Raw genomic sequence first — 24,752 nt, 5'->3', positions numbered from 1 at the left:
CCCTAATTTTAATTCCCTTAGCTCTGAGAATTTTTTATTGTGATTTTTACCCTAACAAAATACGACACCGCAACTCCATTTCATAACATTCAGGCTTGTTATTCAGACAAGTATCTTCCAAAAATGTTCCTGTTTGTCGCACAAATTGGTGCCAACATACAACAGTCTTAACCCCAAAGTATTTGATTGTCATTTTGCGTTAAATCGTCAGTCCAAATAAGTCCAAAATGTTAAGGATTGAGATAATTTGATTTTAAAGGTAAGCCAAGCAAGGAGCAAATGAGAGGCGTTTACCGCAGAGGGAGCAAAACGAGCAAGGAGAAACTGACTACAGCTGAAGTGTCGTCCAAAGCAAAGTAAGCCACCATATCATTATCCCTGTCTTCATTTACAGTAATAAATAAAAAATCTCGTAATATTGAAAAGGGGTCAGAATAATTTTTCCTTTCAGACATGGCCTTAATTTACAAGATTTTAGCTTCATGATGTTACCACTTAAAAGCAACAGTTGTGCCCCTTCCCCCTGAAAATGCACTGTTCGAGCATGTTTGAGTGTGAAACCAGGCTTTCTGCTTCTTACCTATCTGATCTGGCTTTGCTGAGATGTAGAACAAAGAGCCATTTCAACAGCTTTATTCCTCGTACTGCATTTCTTTGGAACTCCTTGCCTGGTGCATGTTTTCCTCCACTCTATAATCTTGATGGAGAAATATCAATTCCTACCTTCAGCTCCCTAGATTTATTTTCATCTTTATACTTATTTCCTTGTATCACCATACCATGATTGGATTTTAGTTTATTTTAGCCTTGTTTGGAGCAAACTTGCATTTATAAAAATAATCATAAAATACAAATCCAAGGTTGACTATAAGAAATAAATAATATTTGACCTCTGTCACCAGGTCACCGAGCGGAGCAGACAAGAAGACCAAACGACCGGAGAAGGTGTCTCGTGACATCCCTGAGAAACGTCACCTGGACGATGGCAGAGCCAAGCTGGAGGTGTGTCAAGAGAGGGCGCTAACCCTCAACGGGTTCCTTCAGTTTGTGACGGATCGAGCCCAAGGAGATGCCACCCCTGTGTGGAGAGCTCTGATGGCCTGTGGTTTTGATCTACACTTTGACAGGTCAGACATTATATCAATACGTGTAGTAGCTTCTTAAATAGTGCTCATATCGGTCACTCAGTTACGCTTCTACATTCAGTATTTCCTTGCAAAATATTGTTGAGTTACGTTAATGAAGTATGAGACCAATTCCTTCACATAGCACCATGTAAGGGTTTACAATGTGCTGTGGCACAATATGCAGCCAATCAAACCAAGAATATTGGTGCGAACTCCGTATCGATAAGTGCACTGGGTTCTTTCATGTGCATCACACAACAAACGGGGCCAACGGCTTCACAGTACAAAGTCTTGCAGTGTTTGGCACTTGCTTTGTTTTGATTTGTTCCCCTTTTTTTTTGTTTTCTTTGCCGAACTGCACTCGCATGCCTATTCACTGTAGACTGATATACTGTATAATGTTTATTGGCATCTTGAATAAATTTAAAAGTAATTATCTTCGGTTGCTTCCCCTGTCTAGATTTGCAAGTTTCAACCACACCGACACCCCATCCTACTTCAAGCACTGGACCCACGAGATGGATACTGCCCTCGTGTGTTACGTCGATCGTCTTTGTCGCAAGATGTCCATCACACCAGCCAGGCTTAACCCCCATGAGGTGTACCTGACTGAAGGAGACCTGGTCAGCCCCAAATTTGCCTCTTTGCAAGGTAGATCCCAGTCCAATTATTTATTTTCTGGTGTTTTTTATACGCAGTCCTCGGGAGCGGATTTCACTTTTTAGAATTAGTCTTTCTACATGTATATACAATTGGTTTGCAGTAACACCTTGTGTATATCTACTTTCCAGGTAGACTTTGTGCTTTAGAGAAATGTCTTGCTTTATATTCTACTACTGCGAAGTGAGTTCTTAATTGGTCTCATCGTTTCGACTAGCTTGTTCTAGTCATCGTCAAGAGACTGAAATGTCCAATTTTCAGTGGCATGCTCTAGTCTCATGTACATGTAGCTGCTGATAGCCTTTTAATGTTATTGTATAATTATAATTTTGTTTGTAAAAGTCTGTTTATGTATAAAATTCTGGAGATTCTGAAATTAACGAACCAAATTGATTCACTTGTTATTCTCTCTGTACCTAGGTGTTCCTCTGGAGATCCTCCGTCTCCGCTTCGCCCTTCTCCAGTCGCTAAGCAACAACCTAGAGTCCTACTTCCTGCCATTGGTTGACCTCCGACCCTCGCAGACGCTGTCCCTGAGCACGGCTGCCTTGCTGGCCAGAGCGAGGACGCTGTTGTTCTACGACACCAAGATTAAGTTCTTCAACGCCATCTTGGATGCTACTGCCCAGAGGAATCTAGACCAGGCGGCACCGGAGATCACCCTGGATCCTCTGGAGATTGTTGGAGGTAATGACAGGCATGATATTTAATAGATGTTAAAATTAAATCGGGAATAAAGAATATTCACTTTGGTTTTTACCCGTTTACACCTATGTGTGTAAGCACTGTATACTCAATACTTTCCCGAGCTCTGTGAAAAACAAAATCGTTGCAGTACCCGCTGCTAAAACATAGGATTCGAACTGCCTCTAGCTACCGGGCAATCTCGGTGGTCTAGTTGGTATGACACTGCTCTAGAATTGCAAAGGTCTTGGGTTCGAAACCCACCCGAGTAATATGCCTGCGCTAACACACATCGGTGTACATGTATATGGGTTGGCACGATATTCTTCCTACTTTAGTCTGGTTTCCGATTGTTTCATCATGCCTGTAACAGGATGAGTATTGATTTTAAATTGCATGGTGTTTTCCTGAAAACAGACTTTGGTTTTTGTCTTCTTCTTCTTTTTAACGGAAATTCACTTGACCCTTGAAATGAAATAAGAGAAAACAATAATAACAATGTTTCTGTGGATTGATATATGCACAGCTCAAGCAAGAGGTGCTTAAAGGCAGTGGACACTATTGGTAGTTACTCAAAATAATTATTAGCATAAAAACTTACTTTGTAACGAGTAATAGGGAGAGGTTGATAGTATAAAACATTGTGAGAAACAGCTCCCTCTGAAGTAACATAGTTTTCGAGAAAGAAGTAATTTTCCACGAATTTGATTTTGAGACCTCAGATTTAGATTTTGAGGTCTCGAAATCAAGCATCTGAAAGCACACAACTTCGTGTGACAAGGGTGTTTTTTCGGCGACCGATTGAGCCCAAATTTTCACAGGTTTGTTATGTTATGCATATGTTGAGATACACCAAGTGAGAAGAAGACCAATAGTGTCCACTGCCTTTAACTCTTTCAATGCCAAGGTATACATGTAGGATATATTTTATGTATTCTTAAAGCTCCATTACCATACCTGAACTTGTTTACAATTTATGTACTCAAAAAGTGTCATCAATCATGTACAACCCATAATATACACACGAGGGCATTATCACTCAAGAAATATGCCAACAATTATTTTTAGTAATAATAATAATAAGTAGGATTTGAAACTTTGCATGGTGGAGATAAGATATAGAAGAGTTTGCGGTAACACCATGTAATAACAATCTCTAAATGAGTTGGAGTGGTTCTGAAAAGAACCGTTGGGTTAACTCGACGTTTCGATCAGTATGCTCTGATCGTCTTGTGAACCAGAAGACGATCAGAGCATACTGATCGAAACGTCGAGTTAACCCAACGGTTCTTTTCAGAACCACCCCAACTCATTTAGAGATTGTTATTACATGGTGTTACCGCAAACTCTTCAATAATAATAATAACAACAACCGTATTTCTATAGTGCCTAACACCTCCAAAAGAAAGTCTCTAAGCTCAATTTTAAGAGTAATTAAGTATATGAAGATTTGAATAGATATGTTTTAAGAAGAGCCTTGAAACTTGAGATAGTGGTGGCTTGTTTGATGTGTAGAGGGAGATTGTTCCATAAGTGAGGAGCAGCAAACTGAAAACTACGTAATTAAAATTATCTTCAAGTACGCGTTAATCCTTCAATCAGATTGGCAGAATGGAGTGGTGATAAAAACCTATATTGCACGGCTAATATCACTACCATGCGTCTTGTGTGTTCTATGTCACGCGCCAAGTTTGCTTGAAGATAAAGACGTTATCACACGCGCGCTCGTGGAAATACGGAAAATATAGCGCGTCTGCGTCCCATATCCAACTCGGCCTTCGGCCTCGTTAGATATGGGACGCAGAAGCGCTATATTCTTCCGTATTCCACTCGCGCTTGTGTGATAACTTATAATAGCGTCCAGTGCCTTTAAAGAGAGAGCTTTTGAGGGGAATCTTTATCTGAGTTTCTTGTATCTCCCCCATTTTCCCAGCGGATGCTCAGGATTGTATATCCACCCAGTTCTGCCAAGCGGCCCGTCAGCTCTCAACCGTTCCATCATCGAAGCTGTGTGTTAAGATTGCAAGCGGCGGAGACCCAACGTATGCTTTCAATGTCAGACTAACTGGGGAAGAGGTCCATGGAACAAGTAAGTGGTTTGTTTTATTTCGAAACAACAAAACTACCCAATGCGAAAAAAGTTTAGTCATGAGTGTGCACCATATGAGTTGAACTTTGTTTACACTGAAACGCAAGCCTGAAGCAAGTGATTTTAGCACTGGGCCTTTAAACGCATGACCACACAAGTCCAAATGGTCTTGTGTTTTTCAATGTATTTATAATACCTCAGTATGTAAAATCTTGAACAGAAACAAAATATGCCCAAATATTGACTTTGAGTCTGATTTACTCTCAATTCTGTTGATTGCTTGAGTGATAATGCATGCCTGTAGCCTAAATGTATAAAGACAAACAGTATTGTAGCCACAGTGGGCGGTGCCGGGGGGGCCTGTCCAGAACCAACAAGTATCGCTCAGCACTCTGAGCAAAATACACTCTGCTGCCAAGCCGGATTTCCCACAGATTGCATTTCAGTAATGATGGCGCCATATCTAAACATGACAATTTTTATTGAACCGCTCGACCTTGGTGGACTAAATTGGATTTAGAGCCCACCACCAAACTTAATATAGCTTCAACACTAAAGAGAAATGAGATAAACTTTGATTGTGTTGACTCTACCATCATTCATCCCATGTTGTTCTCTCCTCTCCTCCCAGGCGGTTCTTTCCGACACTTCCTTGGTCAGGTCACCAGGGAGCTTCAGAGCTCAGTGCTTGGTCTCCTGGTGTTGTGTCCGAGCGCTGGATCAGGCCGCAATAAAGGAAGATTCTTAATGAAGCCGGGTCCAATCACATTCCCCGAGGAGAAACTCCTAGAATTCTTCGGACAGGTAGAAAGATTTTTATTTTTATTTTTATTAAATAGGGACACCGCCAATATAGGGCTAGATAGCTCACTTGGTAGAGCGCCGGCACGTTAATCCAGAGGTCGTTGGTTCGAATCGCACTCTAGTCAATTCTTTGTTCAACCCCAGAAATCAATTCAAAATTTACCCAATCAGTTTCCCTTGTGGTTTATATTGATATCTTATGAAATAAAAATAAAGCCCAATTGATGCACATAGAGAAGGTTTTCTGATATGGTTGGCAGCAGATTGTGATGTATCACCTTATATAAGGCGCTACATAAATTATTCAAACTCGGCATACCGCTTAGAAACACCCTTTTAAAAAAATTAGTATTGTTAAATGTTTATCAGGTCATTTTCAGCAAATATTCATTCAATTTTAATAAAGACATTTGTAAAGCGTCAAATGCGAAAGCCTCTAAGTGCATGAAGAGAACAATAAAATGTACTAGGGTTTCCTTTTTTTTAGCTAAATGCTGTCAAGTTTTCGTGCCCGGCACATGATTTTATTTTTCTTATTCAGATTCGTTTCAGTCATTCTATTTCGTTTGCATTCAAGATTACACTTTTACCATTCTTGAGTTTAATTTCTTCAACCTTTGTACAATTGATGAAATTGAATGGTTGACCCGCTCTGTTGCTGCCAACTTTTATGAAATTTAACTTTAATATTTGACCCGTAAATGCTAAACTACTGAAAAATAAATTTTGACTGTTGAATGCTGATTCAACGAAGCATTCTTCTCAAACCATATTGAATGAGCCAGGTATTAAATTTAATGGATTTTGGTTCAAATTGGGCAAGGTAAATCTGTAATGATGAATGGTTCCTCATCCTCTTTGTCTCTCCATCCCATCAGCTCCTTGGTGTGGCTTTAAGAGCAGACATCCCTCTAGCCCTGGACCTTCTCTCGTCATTCTGGAAGTGTCTTGTAGGAGTAGCTCTAGACCCTGACCGAGATCTTGAAGAAGCTGACTGCATCACGTACGACTACATCAAGAAACTAACTGAGGTAAAACCATTACACTACGATCATTTCGTCAGTATTGAATTTTTGAATTTTGATTTATTTGTTATGACAATAGAAACAAAGAGGGTTCTGTTTCTTTTGGAAAGTACCAAGTAGGTGGTCATAGTTTTAGATATTTTGACCATGACGTTGGACTACATTGAGGTAAAACCATCACAATGCGTCCATTTCTTTATTTTTTTATATTTCTTTTTTTTTTACGTTTGTTAGTCATGATAATAGAAACAAAAAGACTTTTCTTTTTGGAAGAACCACGTAGGTGGTATCGCAAAGATTAAAATTGGGAGAAGTTTGGACAAAATGTTTGCCGTGCATAATAACAAGGAAGACCCATATTAATAGTTTTCATTATTGACCCTTTGGTGCACAGATTTAACTTTATTGTTTTAAAAAACCAAAAATGCATTCATCCTTGTTTTTCAAAAAAAATTCAATAGCGCCCCCTTTTGAACATCACATCAAATGAAAGCTCAACAGTCGCTCTAAACAATTGAATGAGGGCGGTATATATGGGTGTTGTAGTTTTTAAGTTATGACTGTTTTTCAGTCCGATTTGAAAGTTTTTTGGTGGTCTCTAGCAACCGCCTTGTGCACCAAAGAGTTAAAGATGCTAGGTCCCTGTTTTTGGCATATTTAACCTGGAAATTTATACTTAGATTTTAAAAAGTTATTTTGATAGATAAACGAAAAGAAATTGTATTGTAAACTTGAACAGGATCCCTGGCCACACAGCAGTTAAAGGATGTATTGCTTCTGACTGGAAAGCCTGAACAAAGATATTGACAAAATAGGGAGAACACCAACATACATGTAGGGCTGGATGGCTCTGTTGATAGAGCACCAGCCGTCGATTTCACCAAACTCTTCCTAACTTAGGATTAATCTTAGGACTTAGGAGGGGTTCAGTTCCGTATCCAAATACGTATGATGAATTAAACCCATCCTAAGTTAGGACGGTTTACTCGTCCTAACTCCATTTAGGATTAATCCTAGGGTTTCGTGAAATCAGCTGCAGTACGCTAATCCCGAGGTCCCATTTCAGTAAATATTTCTCTGTTCACCCCATCGATTGAAAATGAGTTAAAATTTATTCATTCAGTTTCCCTTGTGGTTTATTACTAAATAGTTCTTTGAATAACAAGTTTTGAAACTTGATTACATACAGGTCCAGAGTGAATCCGAGTTCGACACACTCTGTGCCGAAGTCTCTTCCCATCATGCATCTGAGCTTGAGTCGCCCGACACTGACCCGTCAGCTGTCTCAGCATTCGTCCCTCGTCTGGGCCAGACGTCTCACAACCTCATGTTTGTCTATAATAGCTTGGGTGGGGAAGAGGTTGAACTGTGCCATGAGGGTAGAGCTCGTAAAGTCAGGTGAGTTGTGAGACACTGCTGTCACCTCTACACTTATTGATTATAACTAACAGATCAGTCGTCGATTTCACAAAACTCTTCCTAACTTAAGACTAATCTTAGGACTTAGACGAGTCCCAACCCTGCACTGTAGCATGCAGACCTTAAGATTAATCCTAAGTTAGGAAGAGTTACTCGTCCTAACTCGAGATAAGACGTGTCCTAACTCTTTGTGAAATCGACGGCTGAGGTGGATTTCACAAAGAGTTAAGACTAGTCTTATTTTGACTTAAGACTAGCCATACGTTTTTTATATCTCTTAGGACTAGTCCTAAGTTAAGACTAGTCCTAACTCTTTGTGAAATTGACTCCAGGTAGGATTTGACAGCTAAGCCTTAAAACAAACTGGTTTAAAAATACCTTCCTACTCAGTGCCATCCATAGTTTTAACAGTATTTTTATCACATAATGTTTTCAAACCTTTTGACTCCTCCTGTTTTTATAACTCTCTTTTTATTTTGTGTATAGTTGTCTATTTGTATTGTACTTGGTGTAGTTTTAAATGCACTTTTTTTTTTAAATGCTGTACAATGGAAAACAAATTTCATGTTTTTTCATATGATGATCAAATAAGTTGAATTGTTTGAGGTGGCTTGTCCTGGCTGAGCGGTCTAGTTCACCAAACCAAAGCTCCCGTGTTGCCAGAGGCGTGGGTTTGAATCCTGGTCATGACAATAATTGTGCACTTGACCATAATTGCTTTGTAAAAAGCTGGTAAGGTAGTGCATTCTGCCCTACCAACCAGGCTCCTAGTGGATGATACCCATTCTTACGAACTGGTTTCAGCCCCCAGGAGTAGGTGGCAACATGCCCCTGTGGTGGCAGCAGCTGATTTGGGTCGATAGTCAAAATCAGTTGAAGTGAAGCCCTCACTTGAATGGGGCAGTCCGGCCTTGTGATGTTAGGCGATATCTCAATAAAAAGAATGATAATTACAAAATGAAGAAAAAATCAATTGTCAAAAACATAATAAGAAAAATCCACCTGTAGTCAAGCCTTACTGAGAAAACAATTTTGATTCAACAAAACATTGTACCTTAACCATTATGAGCATTTAAATGCTTTCTTAGAAAGTTTGAAGTTACATTGTAATTGGAATAAAAATGTATTCTTCTTAAAATACATAATTAAAATCATTACATGATGCTATGGAAAAGGCAAAAGTTATCATACTTGAGCATCACTAACAGACGGATATGAGTGCTACGTGTACATAAGAAGCAACTATTTTTATTAAGAGTTATTAAAGGCAGTGGACACTCTTGGTAATTACTCAAAATAATTATTGGCATAAAACCTTTCTTGGTGACGCGTAATGGGGAGAGGTTGATGGTATAAAACATTGTGAGAAACAGCTCCCTCTGAAGTGCCATAGTTTTCGAGAAAGAAGTAATTTTCCACGAATTTGATTTAGAGACCTCAGATTTAGAACTTGAGGTCTCGAAATCAACCATCTAAACGCACACAATTTCGTGTGACTAGGGTGTTTTTTTCTTTCATTATTATCACGCAAGTTTGATGACCGATTGAGCTCAAATTTTCACAGGTTTGTTATTTTATACATATGTTGAGATACACCAACTGTGAAGGCTAGTCTTTGACAATTACCAATAGTGTCCATGAAGTCTATGAAAACTTCATAACTCGCCGATAATTTGAATACTCTGTTTTCCCCCGGCCAGTTGGAAGAATCGACAGCAGTACATCTCAGCTATCAGGGATCTACGACTGCGTGAGTTGGCATGCCCAGAGCGTATGTTGGCAGTCCGCTGTGGTCTCGCATCAGTCGTTCCGATCCAACTTCTCTGTATCATGACACCCTACGATATTGAGCTCAGGATGTGTGGCCTGCCAACAGTTGATCTAGATTTCTTAAAGGTAATAATGTTTGTTTGTTTGTTTTTTTCATTTTTAGCCAATTTGGCGGTCGTTTTTATTTAGTGTTTTTTTGCCTGGCCTTCCTTCTGTAGGATCCTGGTTCAGGGCATGTTGTGGATTGGGTTTCAGTCCCTGCCTGACTGCATGGGTTTTTCCATGGAATAATTCTTTTGGGTTTTCTTCCCACATCTTAAACTGAACTTCCATCCTTGTCTTCTCTTCATTGGGTTCTTGGCTAGTGCGGTGATTAAGCTTTTCTGAGAGTTCCTCGACTTCACAACCAGAATTATAAATGGTGTGAAACAAAATGACATGAAATGAAATGGAAACAAAATTTGTGAATTTTTTAACATAAGAACCATAACTATATCTTATCTTAAAACCGTTTATATAACAGTCCTCCAGCGAATTGGTGGACCATTTCAGAAACCATTCAAATGCAAAGGTTGTGTATGGTGGCCCAACTGAGCACAGAACTATCTGTGTACTGTGTAAATGGATTCACCACATTGGTATATGGTGCAGGCTGGCATAGTTAATGATTAAAATCATTCAAAACTAACATTGAATGATATTGAATGGTCAGACAGTAGGATGGCTGAATGTGTACTGTGCATGCATTCACTACATGATATCATAGTGCAGTTGGCATAGTGAACCTACGCTTCAAATCCACAGTGGATGATATTGAATGGTCAGACAGTTAACTGTGTACTACTGTGTAGATGCATTCACCGCATGATATCATATTGCAAGTTCGCAGAGTGAAACGATCAATTTAAACCACAGTTGATGATATTGAATGGTCAGACAGTCGGAGGACTGACTGTAGACTGTGTAAATGCATCACTACATGATGTTACTTGGCATGCCAACATGGTACAGACTACTCTAATTATAACAAGGTCGCTGTGACTGGCAAAATTACCTCTTTATAACAGGAACTTTGTTATATTAGGACAGCAAAAAAAGAAACACTAACCATAAATTAGATTTTTGACTTATGAAGGTAAACTTTATAAGCAGAACCTCTTTATAATGAGAGCCGACTGTATATCTATCAATCAAAACCATGGATGATATTGATTGGCCAAACAGTAGGAGGGTTAATATTCTAAACATCTTTCTGCCCTCCCTCCTCAGGCTCACACCATGTACCAAGTCGGCCTGGTTGAGACGGACACACACATCCAGTACTTCTGGAATGCCTTGGAGAGCTTCTCCCAGGATGAGATCTGCCGCTTCATCAAGTTTGCTTGTAACCAGGAACGCATCCCTTGCACCTGCCCATGCCGAGATGGGGAGGCAGATACCACCCATGTACCCCCGTACCCAATGAAGATCGCACCACCGGATGGTACATCAGGTAAGGCATGGTTGAATTTACTCCCTGCCCCCCTACTACCCCCTCCCTATGACCCTGTTACTATGGGAGGCCGATACCACACATGTACCCCCGTACCCAATGAAGATCGCACCACCGGACGTTACATCATGTAAGGAGTGTGGGTCGAGTTTCAGTCCTTTTGTGACTGTGGGGGTTCCCCGGTGTTGCGAAAATTGCGCGTGCTTTGAGTACATGCTCAGGGCTTCAGACAGTAAACGGAGCCTGAAGCCGAATCCAAAGCCGGAGCCGTGATTTCGAAAAGGACATGTGATTAAGTTCACTTTGAGACATCTTTGGTTTTAAGACCAGAATGTACATTAGTAATTATCACTAAAATATACTGTTGTATACTCTCCAGTGTGAAATAATGATGGATTTTCCTTTTTCCTTTCCTGATTCCTTCAATGTGATTTGATTTTATTTTATGTATTTTAGGATCACCGGATACTCGTTTCATCCGTGTAGAGACCTGCATGTTCATGGTGAAGCTACCACAGTACACAAGCCAGGATATTATGACTAAGAGATTACTGTATGCCATCAACTGCAGAGAGGACCCACTCAGTGGGTAAAGTAGTACCCAGTCACCCATTGGAGAACACATTGGAGTCACACATAGGAGTCACCCATAGGAGAACACAACGGGTGTGCTGTCTGCAGAGAGGACCCACTCAGTGGGTAAAGTAGTACCCAGTCACCCATTGGAGAACACATTGGAGTCACCCATAGGAGTCACCCATAGGAGAACATAAGGGGTGTGCTGTCTGCAGAGAGGACCCCCTCAGTGGGTAAAGTAGTACCCAGTCACCCATTGGAGAACACATTGGAGTCACCCATAGGAGTCACCCATTGGAGAACACATTGGAGTCACACATAGGAGTCACCCATAGGAGAACACAAGGGGTGTGCTGTCTGCAGAGAGGACCCACTCAGTGGGTAAAGTAGTACCCAGTCACCCATTGGAGAACACATTGGAGTCACCCATAGGAGTCACCCATAGGAGTCACCCATAGGAGAACACAAGGGGTGTGCTGTCTGCAGAGAGGACCCACTCAGTGGGTAAACTAGTACCCAGTCACCCAGTGGAGAGCACATACAGGAGTCACCCATGCGAGTCGCTCATTGGAGTCACCCATAGGAGAACACAAGGGGTAGCGTCAAGGGGTGTGCTGTCTGCAGAGAGGACCCCCTCAGGGGGTAAACTAGTACCCAGTCACCCAGTGGAGAGCACATACAGGAGTCACCCATGCGAGTCGCTCATTGGAGTCACCCATAGGAGAACACAAGGGGTAGCGTCAAGGGGTGTGCTGTCGGCAGAGAGGACCCCCTCAGGGGGTAAAGTAGTACCTAGTCACCCAGTGGAGAGCACATACAGGAGTCACCCATGCGAGTCGCTCATTGGAGTCACCCATAGGAGAACACAAGGGGTAGCGTCAAGGGGTGTGCTGTCGGCAGAGAGGACCCCCTCAGTGGGTAAAGTAGTACCAGTGGGGAACACAAACATGTAGGAGTCGCCCATAAGAGTTGCCCATTGGAGTCACCCATGGGAGAACACAAAGGGTGTGCTGTCTGCAGAAAAGACCCCAGCACCAGGTGTGATATCATCTTATTTTTAGGGGTTAGTTGAAATGAGTGAAGACGGTGTGATTTTAAAATGACTTAAGAGTGAGTGTAATTCTGGGGAGGTTGCCAGCGGGTAAGAGGATATTGTGCGGTGATCCAATAGGATTTGATGTGAAAATGGGTGAAAGATGCACATTAAGAGTTTTAAAGCGTACGTAATTGATGTAGGAATGCAATTATTTAAACAAGTTTTCCCTTCCAGCCCAAAGTATCCTCACAACTGCTTTGCTATTAATTAGTGAGGAACTTTGCTGTTGTATTTTAGTGTAAATTTCATTTCTTCATCTCAGAGTTTGACGAGAAGTCTTTCCACTCGTCAAAAAAAATAAACTTTAAAAGATTCGTAATAACTTTAAAAGATTCGTAAAGTCCACCCCTCTGCCGTGACTTTTGACTTACAAATTATCCTCAACTAATGAGAGATTTAAAATTTAACATGGTTTCTTTTGCATGAATCAAAGGTTTTTTTGTTTTTTTTTTAGGGGGAATAAAGATGGTGTTTTTAGCACTATCGCTCGAATGCCTCGAATCGATAACGCTCTTTAAAATGTTTTAAAACGATCTGAAGCACTGCTGGAGATCCTTTGCAATTTTTTAATGATATTATATTTATTGTATTTATTATTTGTATAACAGTCTTGGTGATTATGTAATTATAGGAGAGTTGAAGAGACCTTATTTGAGTATTATATCACTTGTACAGTATGGCATGATGACGCAGCATTGTTTTTTCGAAATGCAGAAAATCTTCGCTAGCATTTACAGAGCATACCTTGAGTGTAAATAGTGCGATTTATCAGCGTTGTAGCTTCAAACTTCCTGAAGGGAAAAAAGTGTGTCTATTGCTAATTGCGAACTGGCAGTTTCTTTTTGTGGTACTGCCACAATATACCCCACACAAGAACCTGAATATTCATGGGCTCTGTCACCTTTGACCCTGTCCACATTGCAGCATAGTCTGGGGCCATGGGGTGGATTGTAGGCGGAGATACTGAATAAACTGGATGCCACGCACTGCCAAAAGGCATTGCTTGATTTGCATGTTTTGACAAGCCCACAGGGTTGCTTGTGTTAGCTAAAAACTTTACTAGTTGCGTCAAGTTGTCAACAGCTTTTAGTCCAAGTTTTAGTCAGGTTGTCAACAACTTGTAGTCAAGTTGTCAACAATTTGTTGTCAACAACTCCTGCTTTTTTTGTTTTAAGCCTTAGATACAAAAGGAGCAATTGTAAAAGAAAAAGTTATACAGTTAGAACATGGAACCACTTTTGGTCAATTTCATGAATTTCTTTTTCCCTAAGTTTGCGCACATAACACTCTGATGCTTCAAACTTCTGCCAAGAAGGGTTTTTCAAACTCAGCTTTCACAAACTAATAAGCCAATTCACTTGTCTTACTGTTTTCTTTTTTTTTCTCTTTTTTTTTTTACTCTGCGTTTTGGTACCCCGTGTGGAAAGAAAATCCGGTTTGGGCGCTAAGGTATGCTGTTTCAAGAAAAAAAGGAGAAATATGTTGTTTTATTTCCTCTTCCTGTTTCATTTAACAAAATCTGCTTAAAGTTGGTTAAGCAGTGAGTGGGGTTGACAAAACTCACTGTTCTAGCTTTATAAATTGATCAAATTAATAATTAAAAATATTAACCTGGTATCACTGTTGACGGATTAGCTCATTATAGTAATAATAGTAATAACCAGTTCTTATAAAGCGCATTTCACAATAACTGTGCCCTGGTCATAGGGCCAATAACATCCCTTTAATGTCATTATAGTTTTTATGTATAAAATTACCTTTAAAACCTTTAAATAAGTCTGTGTACAGCCATCATGGGTGTTCCCCGCAAACATGTGCAATCACAGAAATGCTGAAAGCAAATTATATAGTATTCATGCTCTGTGTGCATGATCTTGTGCACTTGTATCCTTAATTGACAGGGAACAAGATTTAGATTGTCTTAATCAGGGGAACAATATAGTTTACATGTTATGCCCGAAAAACAAACAGGTCTATCTTTAATAGGTATGTGTATGATCAATATTAATATGGGATTTTAGGCATTGCATGTTGAGGTATCAATAAATATTTGGTTTGCGGTAACGCCATGATTGTATCTACTTGCCGGAAATCTACTCCACGCCAGTAGAATATAAAGCAAGACAAGTTCATAAAAGGACATTTGCTACCTGGCCAGTAGATACACACATGGTGTTACTGCAAACCAAATATATATCATTATTAATTGTAAAAGTAAAAGTAAGCTTAAGATTATAAAAGACCTTGCATGCCTGATTAAATCTCAAGACGCTGTACAAATTAAAAGGGCAGCTGAAGAAAGTTAAAACATAACCAGCATTAAAGAGGGCATTGAATGTGCGTTTAAAGGATCAATCAAAACCTGAAGTTTGTTTAGACCAAAGATCATAGATCTTGTGGTTAAAAAAAAGATCTTTCGATTAACAGGCAAGTTATTGTACAAATTATTTACAGTTTGGCTGGTTTGACGCACGCTTAGCGTGAATACTTGCTAAGCGTACATGTTTCCTTGATAACGACACTGTTTGAACAAGAATGTAACAAAACTGATCTTCTTTTGTATGCAATGGAAGGAAGAACAAATGTATTTTGTACAATTAAGTTTTTCGTTCAGTATTTTAGAATTCATTTTATGAAAACATTATTTAAACTAATGCAGAATATTTTACAGATCTGAAGTGTTAGCTTTTGGTTTTGTTGCACGTTGTTGCAACATCGATCCCAACACACACTGCAAGGGTGTGGTCTAGAGGCCTGTTTGAAAACCTGTCCTTTGGTCTCAGTCCGTGTCTGGCCACAGGTTTCAAAGTTTCATAGTTTAGACGAGGATAGAGGGGCCAGCTAAAACAACCCCCTAATCCCAAAACTGTCATGTAGGATTGATGGTTTTTCAAGTTTGGCTCAAAAAGCAAACGCCATCTTTTACAAATCACTGACCGAGTGTAAATCTTAAAACTAAAACAGAACATTTCCAGTCCCAAATAAAGTCAGAAACTTGTGAGAGCGAAACCTGCAACACTTGAACATGGAAAATCAATGGCGCTAGTCCTACTTTGTGTACAGTCACCCCACCACCAACTCCAAAAGCAATTAAAATGTGTATTGAATATCGCTCAAGATTGGTAAGCCTAAAGTTATATTTGGGTTTGAGTATCAGATTAGTCATTCTCACCACATGTTTCCAAGTGTATAAATAACAGATTTATAAGTAAGTATGATTTATTATAGTGTTTATTAGTAGCCAACAATGCCGTGTTTGATTAATTGCACTTCATAATTTATCATAAGTTAAGTTAATAGTTAACTACTTGATGTTTGAGATGCCCCTTTAAGATGCAATCCCCCTTAAGATTTTAGCAACACTTTGTAAGTTTTAAGATGTTTGACCTATGACCTATGACCCAGCCACTGGTGTAACCATTCAAACCTTTGTTTCTAATTAATAATGACGAATGCATGAGTAATTGGAACAGACTTTGGATCCCACACAAAGTCCTAACGATTTCCACCGAATGAAAAAAAACTCTGTGTATAGTATTAAGTATTAACACCTGTATAATTTGTAAATATAATTCTAAAACCTGTTGGATATAAATCTCAAAGTTTGGCTGAATAATATAACTCCAGTGCAAACGAAGTTATGCAGAACGAAGGCCTTTCCACTGTTTGGACAATAAAGCAGTATGAGCATTTGCTAATTGCCTCTCTTAATATTCCTGCATGAAGTCACAATTCCAACCCAAAACGAGGCCATCAGCGCACGTCACGCCACCACCAGTACCAGTCACTCGATCCTAGTTGCAGTGGCTGCGCTGATGGCCTCATTTTTGGTTTTAGAATGGTGACGTCATGAATGAATATTATAAGAGGCATATTGGTGAGAGACCGAGTTTACTATAGAGCAACATTTTGTGGAGAGCAAGTCACTAATAGTGTAGACCACACACAGCATGTTAAGCTGGTAACATTTTTCTGCTAAGCAGAATTTTTATTCGCTACGCAAATTTGTATGATTGGTCACTCTACCAAATTATTTAATTCCATTCATCGAAACGTAAAGTGAACCACAGTTTGCATGCCGTAATCATGGTTTTTAATTTTTCTTTTGTGGTTAAATTTGAAGGAGGGTGTTATTTGTTGTAATGGCAATTTAACTGGTTGGCCAATAACACTCAGCGTGGTTTGTGGAATATTTAGAGAATAAATATAATAGCAGTTTGAGGTTTTGTCAAATTATTTCTTGCATCCAATAAGAACATTTGTGAAATGTACAACAAAAAGGCCTTGCGTACTTATCAAATTTTGTCCAGAAAAGCAACAAGGCTTACACCCTTGTGAACTTTTCGCTACAGCTGTGTGAACGATTTGCTCAACACAGTTGAGCCTTGTCCCTTTTTAGCTTAAAAAGGTTACAAGGCTATATATAGGCTTGTGACTTTTCGCTTGAAAAAGTTACAACAACGTGAACGTTTCGCTTGAAGAAGTTATAGCCGTGTGACATTTCGCTTGAAGAAGTTACAAGGCTATAGCCTTGTGAACGTTTCACTCAACACAGTTGAGCCTATAGCCTTGTGAACGTTTCGCTTGAAAAAGTTACAAGGCTATAGCCTTGTGAACGTTTCGCTCGAAAAAGTTACAAGGCTATAGCCTTGTGAACGTTTCGCTCAACACAATTGAGCCTTGTGAATTTTCGCTTGAAGAAGTTACAAGGCCTTGTGAACGTTTTGCTTGAAGAAGTAACAAGGCTATAGCCTTGTGAACGTTTCGCTCGAAAAAGTTACAAGGCTATAGCCTTGTGAACGTTTCGCTTGAAGAAGTTATAAGGCTATAGCCTTGTGAACGTTTCGCTCGAAAAAGTTACAAGGCCTTGTGAACGTTTCGCCTTGTGAACGTTTCGCTCGAAAAAGTTACCTTGTGAACATTTCGCTCAACACAGTTGAGCCTTGTGACTTTTTCGCTTAGGTTAAGAAGTTACAAGGCCTTGTGAACATTTCGCTCGAAAAAGTTACAAGGCTATAGCCTTGTGAACATTTCGCTCAACACAGTTGAGCCTTGTGACTTTTTCGCTTAGGTTAAGAAGTCACAAGGCTATAGCCTTGTGAACGTTTTGCTCGAAAAAGTTACAAGGCTATAGCCTTGTGAATGTTTCGCTCGAAAAAGTTACAAGGCTATAACCTTGTGAACGTTTCACTCAACACAGTTGAGCCTTGTGACTTTTTCGCTTAGGTTAAGAAGTTACAAGGCTATAGCCTTGTGACATTTGGCCGAAAAAGTTACAAGGCTTATAGCCTTGTGAACGTTTTGCTCGAAAAAGTTACAAGTTACCTTGTGAACGTTTTGCTCGAAAAAGTTACAAGGCTATAGCCTTGTGAACGTTTCGCTCAACACAGTTGAGCCTTGTGACTTTTTCGCTTAGGTTAAGAAGTTACAAGGCCTTGTGAATGTTTCGCTTGAAAAAGTTACAAGGCTATAGCCTTGTGAACGTTTTGCTTGAAGAAGTTACAAGGCTATAGCCTTGTGAACTTGTAACAAGGCTATAGCCTTGTGAATGTTTCGCTCGAAAAAGTTACAAGGCTATAACCTTGTGAACGTTTCACTCAACACAGTTGAGCCTTGTGACTTTTTCGCTTAGGTTAAGAAGTTACAAGGCTATAGCCTTGTGACATTTGGCCGAAAAAGTTACAAGGCTATAGCCTTGTGAACGTTTTGCTCGAAAAAGTTACAAGTTACCTTGTGAACGTTTTGCTCGAAAAAGTTACAAGGCTATAGCCTTGTGAACGTTTCGCTCAACACAGTTGAGCCTTGTGACTTTTTCGCTTAGGTTAAGAAGTTACAAGGCCTTGTGAATGTTTCGCTTGAAAAAGTTACAAGGCTATAGCCTTGTGAACGTTTTGCTTGAAGAAGTTACAAGGCTATAGCCTTGTGAACGTTTCGCTCAACGCAGTTGAGCCTTGTGACTTTTTCGCTTAGGTTAAGAAGTTACAAGGCTATTGTGAACGTTTCGCTCGAAAAAGTTACAAGGCTAAAGCCTTGTGAACGTTTTGCTCAACACAGTTGAGCCTTGTGACTTTTTCGCTTAGGTTAAGAAGTTTCGCCTTGTGAACGTTTCGCTCGAAAAAGTTGTGAACGTTTCGCTCAACACAATTGAGCCTTGTGAATTTTCGCTTGAAGAAGTTACAAGGCCTTGTCAACGTTTTGCTTGAAGAAGTAACAAGGCTATATATAGCCTTGTGAACGTTTCGCTTGAAGAAGTTATAAGGCTATAGCCTTGTGAACGTTTCGCTCGAAAAAGTTACAAGGCTATAGCCTTGTGAACGTTTCGCTCGAAAAAGTTACAAGGCTATAACCTTGTGAACGTTTCGCTCAACACAGTTGAGCCTTGTGACTTTTTCGCTTAGGTTAAGAAGTTACAAGGCCTTGTGAACATTTCGCTCGAAAAAGTTACAAGGCTATAGCCTTGTGAACATTTCGCTCAACACAGTTGAGCCTTGTGACTTTTTCGCTTAGGTTAAGAAGTCACAAGGCTATAGCCTTGTGAACGTTTCGCTCGAAAAAGTTACAAGGCTATAGCCTTGTGAACGTTTCGCTCGAAAAAGTTACAAGGCTATAGCCTTGTGAACGTTTCGCTCGAAAAAGTTACAAGGCTATAGCCTTGTGAACGTTTCGCTCAACACAATTGAGCCTTGTGAATTTTCGCTTGAAGAAGTTACAAGGCCTTGTGAACGTTTTGCTTGAAGAAGTAACAAGGCTATAGCCTTGTGAACGTTTCGCTCGAAAAAGTTACAAGGCTATAGCCTTGTGAGCGTTTCGCTTGAAGAAGTTATAGCCTTGTGAACGTTTCGCTCGAAAAAGTTACAAGGCTATAGCCTTGTGAACGTTTCGCTCCAACACAGTTGAGCCTTGTGACTTTTTCGCTTAGGTTAAGAAGTTACAAGGCCTTGTGAACATTTCGCTCGAAAAAGTTACAAGGCTATAGCCTTGTGAACATTTCGCTCAACACAGTTGAGCCTTGTGACTTTTTCGCTTAGGTTAAGAAGTCACAAGGCTATAGCCTTGTGAACGTTTCGCTCGAAAAAGTTACAAGGCTATAGCCTTGTGAATGTTTCGCTCGAAAAAGTTACAAGGCTATAACCTTGTGAACGTTTCACTCAACACAGTTGAGCCTTGTGACTTTTTCGCTTAGGTTAAGAAGTTACAAGGCTATAGCCTTGTGACATTTGGCCGAAAAAGTTACAAGGCTTATAGCCTTGTGAACGTTTTGCTCGAAAAAGTTACAAGTTACCTTGTGAACGTTTTGCTCGAAAAAGTTACAAGGCTATAGCCTTGTGAACGTTTCGCTCAACACAGTTGAGCCTTGTGACTTTTTCGCTTAGGTTAAGAAGTTACAAGGCCTTGTGAATGTTTCGCTTGAAAAAGTTACAAGGCTATAGCCTTGTGAACGTTTTGCTTGAAGAAGTTACAAGGCTATAGCCTTGTGAACTTGTAACAAGGCTATAGCCTTGTGAATGTTTCGCTCGAAAAAGTTACAAGGCTATAACCTTGTGAACGTTTCACTCAACACAGTTGAGCCTTGTGACTTTTTCGCTTAGGTTAAGAAGTTACAAGGCTATAGCCTTGTGACATTTGGCCGAAAAAGTTACAAGGCTATAGCCTTGTGAACGTTTTGCTCGAAAAAGTTACAAGTTACCTTGTGAACGTTTTGCTCGAAAAAGTTACAAGGCTATAGCCTTGTGAACGTTTCGCTCAACACAGTTGAGCCTTGTGACTTTTTCGCTTAGGTTAAGAAGTTACAAGGCCTTGTGAATGTTTCGCTTGAAAAAGTTACAAGGCTATAGCCTTGTGAACGTTTTGCTCAACACAGTTGAGCCTTGTGACTTTTTCGCTTAGGTTAAGAAGTTACAAGGTTATAGCCTTGTGAACGTTTCGCTTGAAAAAGTTACAAGGCTATAGCCTTGTGAACATTTCGTTTGAAGAAGTTACAAGGCTATAGCCTTGTGAACGTTTCGCTCAACGCAGTTAGCCTTGTGACTTTTTCGCTTAGGTTAAGAAGTTACAAGGCTATTGTGAACGTTTCGCTCGAAAAAGTTACAAGGCTAAAGCCTTGTGAACGTTTTGCTCAACACAGTTGAGCCTTGTGACTTTTTCGCTTAGGTTAAGAAGTTACAAGGTTATAGCCTTGTGAACGTTTCGCTTGAAAAAGTTACAAGGCTATAGCCTTGTGAACATTTCGTTTGAAGAAGTTACAAGGCTATAGCCGTGTGAACGTTTCGCTTGAAGAAGTTACAAGGCCGTGTGAATGTTTCGCTTGAAAAAGTTACAAGGCTATAGCCTTGTGACCTTTCGCTTGAAAAAGTTACAAGGCTAAAGCCTTGTGAACGTTTCGCTCGAAAAAGTTACAAGGCTATAGCCTTGTGAACGTTTCGCTTGAAGAAGTTACAAGGCTATAGCCTTGTGAACGTTTCGCTTGAAAAAGTTACAAGGCCTTGTGAATGTTACACTTGAAAAAGTTACATGGCCTTGTGAATTTTCGCTTGAAGAAGTAACAAGGCCTTGTGAACATTTTGCTTGAAGAAGTTACAAGGCTTTAGCCTTGTGAACGTTTCGCTTGAAAAAGTTACAAGGCTATAGCCTTGTGAACATTTCGTTTGAAGAAGTTACAAGGCTATAGCCTTGTGAACGTTTCGTTTGAAGAAGTTACAAGGCTATAGCCGTGTGAACGTTTCGCTTGAAGAAGTTACAAGGCCGTGTGAATGTTTCGCTTGAAAAAGTTACAAGGCTGTAGCCTTGTGACCTTTCGCTTGAAAAAGTTACAAGGCTAAAGCCTTGTGAACGTTTCGCTCAACACAGTTGAGCCTTGTGACTTTTTCGCTTAGGTTAAGAAGTTACAAGGCTATATAAGCCTTGTGAACGTTTCGCTTGAAAAAGTTACAAGGCCTTGTGAATGTTAAACTTGAAAAAGTTACATGGCCTTGTGAATTTTCGCTTGAAGAAGTAACAAGGCCTTATGAACATTTTGCTTGAAGGAGTTACAAGGCTTTAGCCTTGTGAACGTTTCGCTTGAAAAAGTTACAAGGCTATAGCCTTGTGAACATTTCGTTTGAAGAAGTTACAAGGCTATAGCCTTGTGAACGTTTCATTTGAAGAAGTTACAAGGCTATAGCCGTGTGAACGTTTCGCTTGAAGAAGTTACAAGGCCGTGTGAATGTTTCGCTTGAAAAAGTTACAAGGCTATAGCCTTGTGACCTTTCGCTTGAAAATGTTACAAGGCTATAGCCTTGTGAACATTTCGTTTGAAGAAGTTACAAGGCTATAGCCTTGTGAACGTTTCGCTCAACACAGTTGAGTCTTGTGACTTTTTCGCTTAGGTTAAGAAGTTACAAGGCTATAGCCTTGTGAATGTTTCGCTTGAAAAAGTTACATAGCCTTGTGAACGTTTTGCTTGAAGAAGTTACAAGGCTATCGCCTTGTGAACGTTTTGCTCAACGCAGTTGAGCCTTGTGACTTTTTCGCTTAGGTTAAGAAGTTACAAGGCTATTGTGAACGTTTCGCTTGAAAAAGTTACAAGGCCTTGTGAATGTTACACTTGAAAAAGTTACAAGGCCTTGTGAATTTTCGCTTGAAGAAGTAACAAGGCCTTGTGAACATTTTGCTTGAAGAAGTTATAAGGCTATAGCCTTGTGAACGTCTCGCTCGAAAAAGTTACAAGCCTTGTGAACGTTTCGCTTGAAGAAGTTATAAGGCGATAGCCTTGTGACCTTTCGCTTGAAAATGTTACAAGGCCTTGTGAACATTTGGTTTGAAGAAGTTACAAGGCTATAGCCTTGTGAACGTTTCGCTTGAAAAAGTTACAAGGCTTGTAAACGTTTCGCTTGAAGAAGTTACTTGAAGAAGTTACAAGGCTATATATAGCCTTGTGAACGTTTCGCTTGAAGAAGTAACAACGTAACGCTCGAAAAAGTTACAAGGCTACATACAGCCTTGTGAACGTTTGGCTCGTGAACGTTTCGCTCAACACAGTTGAGCCTTGTGACTTTTTCGATCAAAAAAGTACACAAGGCTAAAACATACGGTTAAACCCCAAAACATTTTGACATCACAACAAAAGTAAAATACATAAAACTCAAGACAACAAGCAAAACAAAAAACAGGTCACAAAAATAATTGTTTTAATAATTATTTATTTTATTGTCATTTTAGTGTTGGGCATTTATCAACATTCAAAACAAACTTTGACAATAATTATATTGATAAACCAATTTGTTATCATTCTTAAATCACCAATTCTATGTACAACTGATCTACATTCATTACTTTAGACAGACTCAATTAAATTTATAAAGTCACTTGCATCAATTCATATCTCAAAATATAGTTTAGAATTCAGAGAGTCCAGCAGCCAATTTCACGAAACATTAGAATTAATCCTATGTCGATTTAGGACTAGTAACTAGTCCTAACTTAGGATTAAACTTAAGGTTTACATGTTAAAGTGCAAGGCTGGGACTTGTCCTAAAGTACTAAGATTAATCCTAAAAATAGGAAGAGTTTGTGAAAGCGACGGCTGTGGTTGAGCAAGACACCAAACTGTCATTGCTTCAAGTTTGTCATGGGTATCGTACCTGCGAGGGGAAATATTGTTGACAAGACAGCCTCAGCCAAATTTCATAAAGCTGTTAAACAGAAAATAATGATTGACAAATATATTTGCTTAGCAAGTATAGAGTGGGACACCAGTCACAACAATGTAAACTTAAAGGGACACGTTGCCTTGGATCGGTCGAGTTGGTCTATAAAAAGCGTTTGTAACCGTTTGTAATAAAATGCATGTGGGTAGAAAGATGTTGTAAAAGTAGAATACAATGATCCAAACAAACATGCCTCTAAATTGCACGGTTTTCCTTTTACCTTGTCGACTAACACGGTCGGCCATTTATGGGAGTCAAATTTTTGACTCCCATAAATGGCCGATTGGTTAGTTCGCACAGTAAAAGGAAAACCACGAAATTTCGAGGCAAACTTGTGTGGATCATTGTATTATACTTTTAAAACATCTTTCCAACCATATGCATTTTATTTAAAAAAACGGTTACAGACGCTTTTTATAGACCAACTCGTCCGATCCAAGGCAACATGTTCCTTTAATGTAACTTTGGCTGGTAACTTGTTTCTATTAAGCAATATTTTTCTGTGCTTAGCAAGTTTGTATGCTTACAGGCTTTATGAAATTGAGCCCAGTACACCCATTTGGCTGACGGTGCTGCATACTCCTAAGGATTTGACGTAGTTTCAGGAATTCTTAACAGGAAGGTACACATATTAATTTTGGTTTTTACCCATACACCGATGTGTGTTAGCAAGGAACACGTTTGGTAATTACTAAAAACAAATATTAACTTAAAAACTGACTTCGTAACAAGCATTGGAGAGCTGTTGATGGTGTAAGACTTTGTGGGAAACGACTCCCTCTGAAGTAACATAGTTTTTGAGAAAGAGGTAATTTCTCACTAAAATATTAAAAGACTTCTAGCTAGAAGTCTTTTATTCCTATCTGAAAGCACACAAATTCTTCCAACAAGGGTGTTTTTTCTTTCATCATTTTCTCGCAACTTCGATGATTGATTGTACCCAAATTTTTACAGGCTTATTATTTTATGCTTATGATGGGATACACCAGGTGAGAACACTGGTCTTTGACAATTACCAAACGTATACAGTGCCTTTAAGACCCAAATGAACTGGGGTATTACTTATTGTAAGGCGCTTTGAGGGACCAAAATGACTTAAAGACAGTGGACACTATTGGTAATTGTCAAAGACTAGCCTTCACAGTTGGTGTATCTCAACATATGCATAAAATAACTAACCTGTGAAAATTTGAGCTCAATTGGTCATCGAAGTTGCGAGATAATAATGAAAGAAAAATAACCCTTGTCACACGAAGTTGTGTTCGTTTAGATGGTTGATTTCGAGACCTCCAGTTCTAAATCTGAGGTCTCTAAATCAAATTCGT

The 24,752-nt window shown here is 39.6% G+C and overlaps 1 protein-coding gene across 2 annotated transcripts in view; it reads left to right on the top strand.

The window, feature by feature from the left end:
- The window catches only part of LOC139939068 (probable E3 ubiquitin-protein ligase HECTD4), a 70,385-nt gene extending 53,408 nt beyond the window's left edge, over positions 1 to 16,977 (top strand). For both annotated transcript variants that reach the window (XM_071934785.1, XM_071934784.1), the window contains exons 53-63: positions 260 to 356; positions 903 to 1,127; positions 1,588 to 1,778; positions 2,208 to 2,474; positions 4,405 to 4,560; positions 5,192 to 5,364; positions 6,243 to 6,395; positions 7,579 to 7,787; positions 9,509 to 9,704; positions 10,848 to 11,070; positions 11,527 to 16,977. In XM_071934785.1, the coding sequence (XP_071790886.1) occupies positions 260 to 356; positions 903 to 1,127; positions 1,588 to 1,778; positions 2,208 to 2,474; positions 4,405 to 4,560; positions 5,192 to 5,364; positions 6,243 to 6,395; positions 7,579 to 7,787; positions 9,509 to 9,704; positions 10,848 to 11,070; positions 11,527 to 11,663 (2,027 nt within the window). In that variant the 3' untranslated portion in view covers positions 11,664 to 16,977. The remainder of the gene's footprint in view (positions 1 to 259; positions 357 to 902; positions 1,128 to 1,587; positions 1,779 to 2,207; positions 2,475 to 4,404; positions 4,561 to 5,191; positions 5,365 to 6,242; positions 6,396 to 7,578; positions 7,788 to 9,508; positions 9,705 to 10,847; positions 11,071 to 11,526) is intronic.
- Positions 16,978 to 24,752: the final 7,775 nt, after the last annotated feature.

Source organism: Asterias amurensis, chromosome 6, assembly GCF_032118995.1.
Source record: "Asterias amurensis chromosome 6, ASM3211899v1".
Classification (NCBI taxonomy): domain Eukaryota; kingdom Metazoa; phylum Echinodermata; class Asteroidea; order Forcipulatida; family Asteriidae; genus Asterias; species Asterias amurensis.
This window is presented reverse-complemented; position numbering and strand designations above follow the sequence as displayed.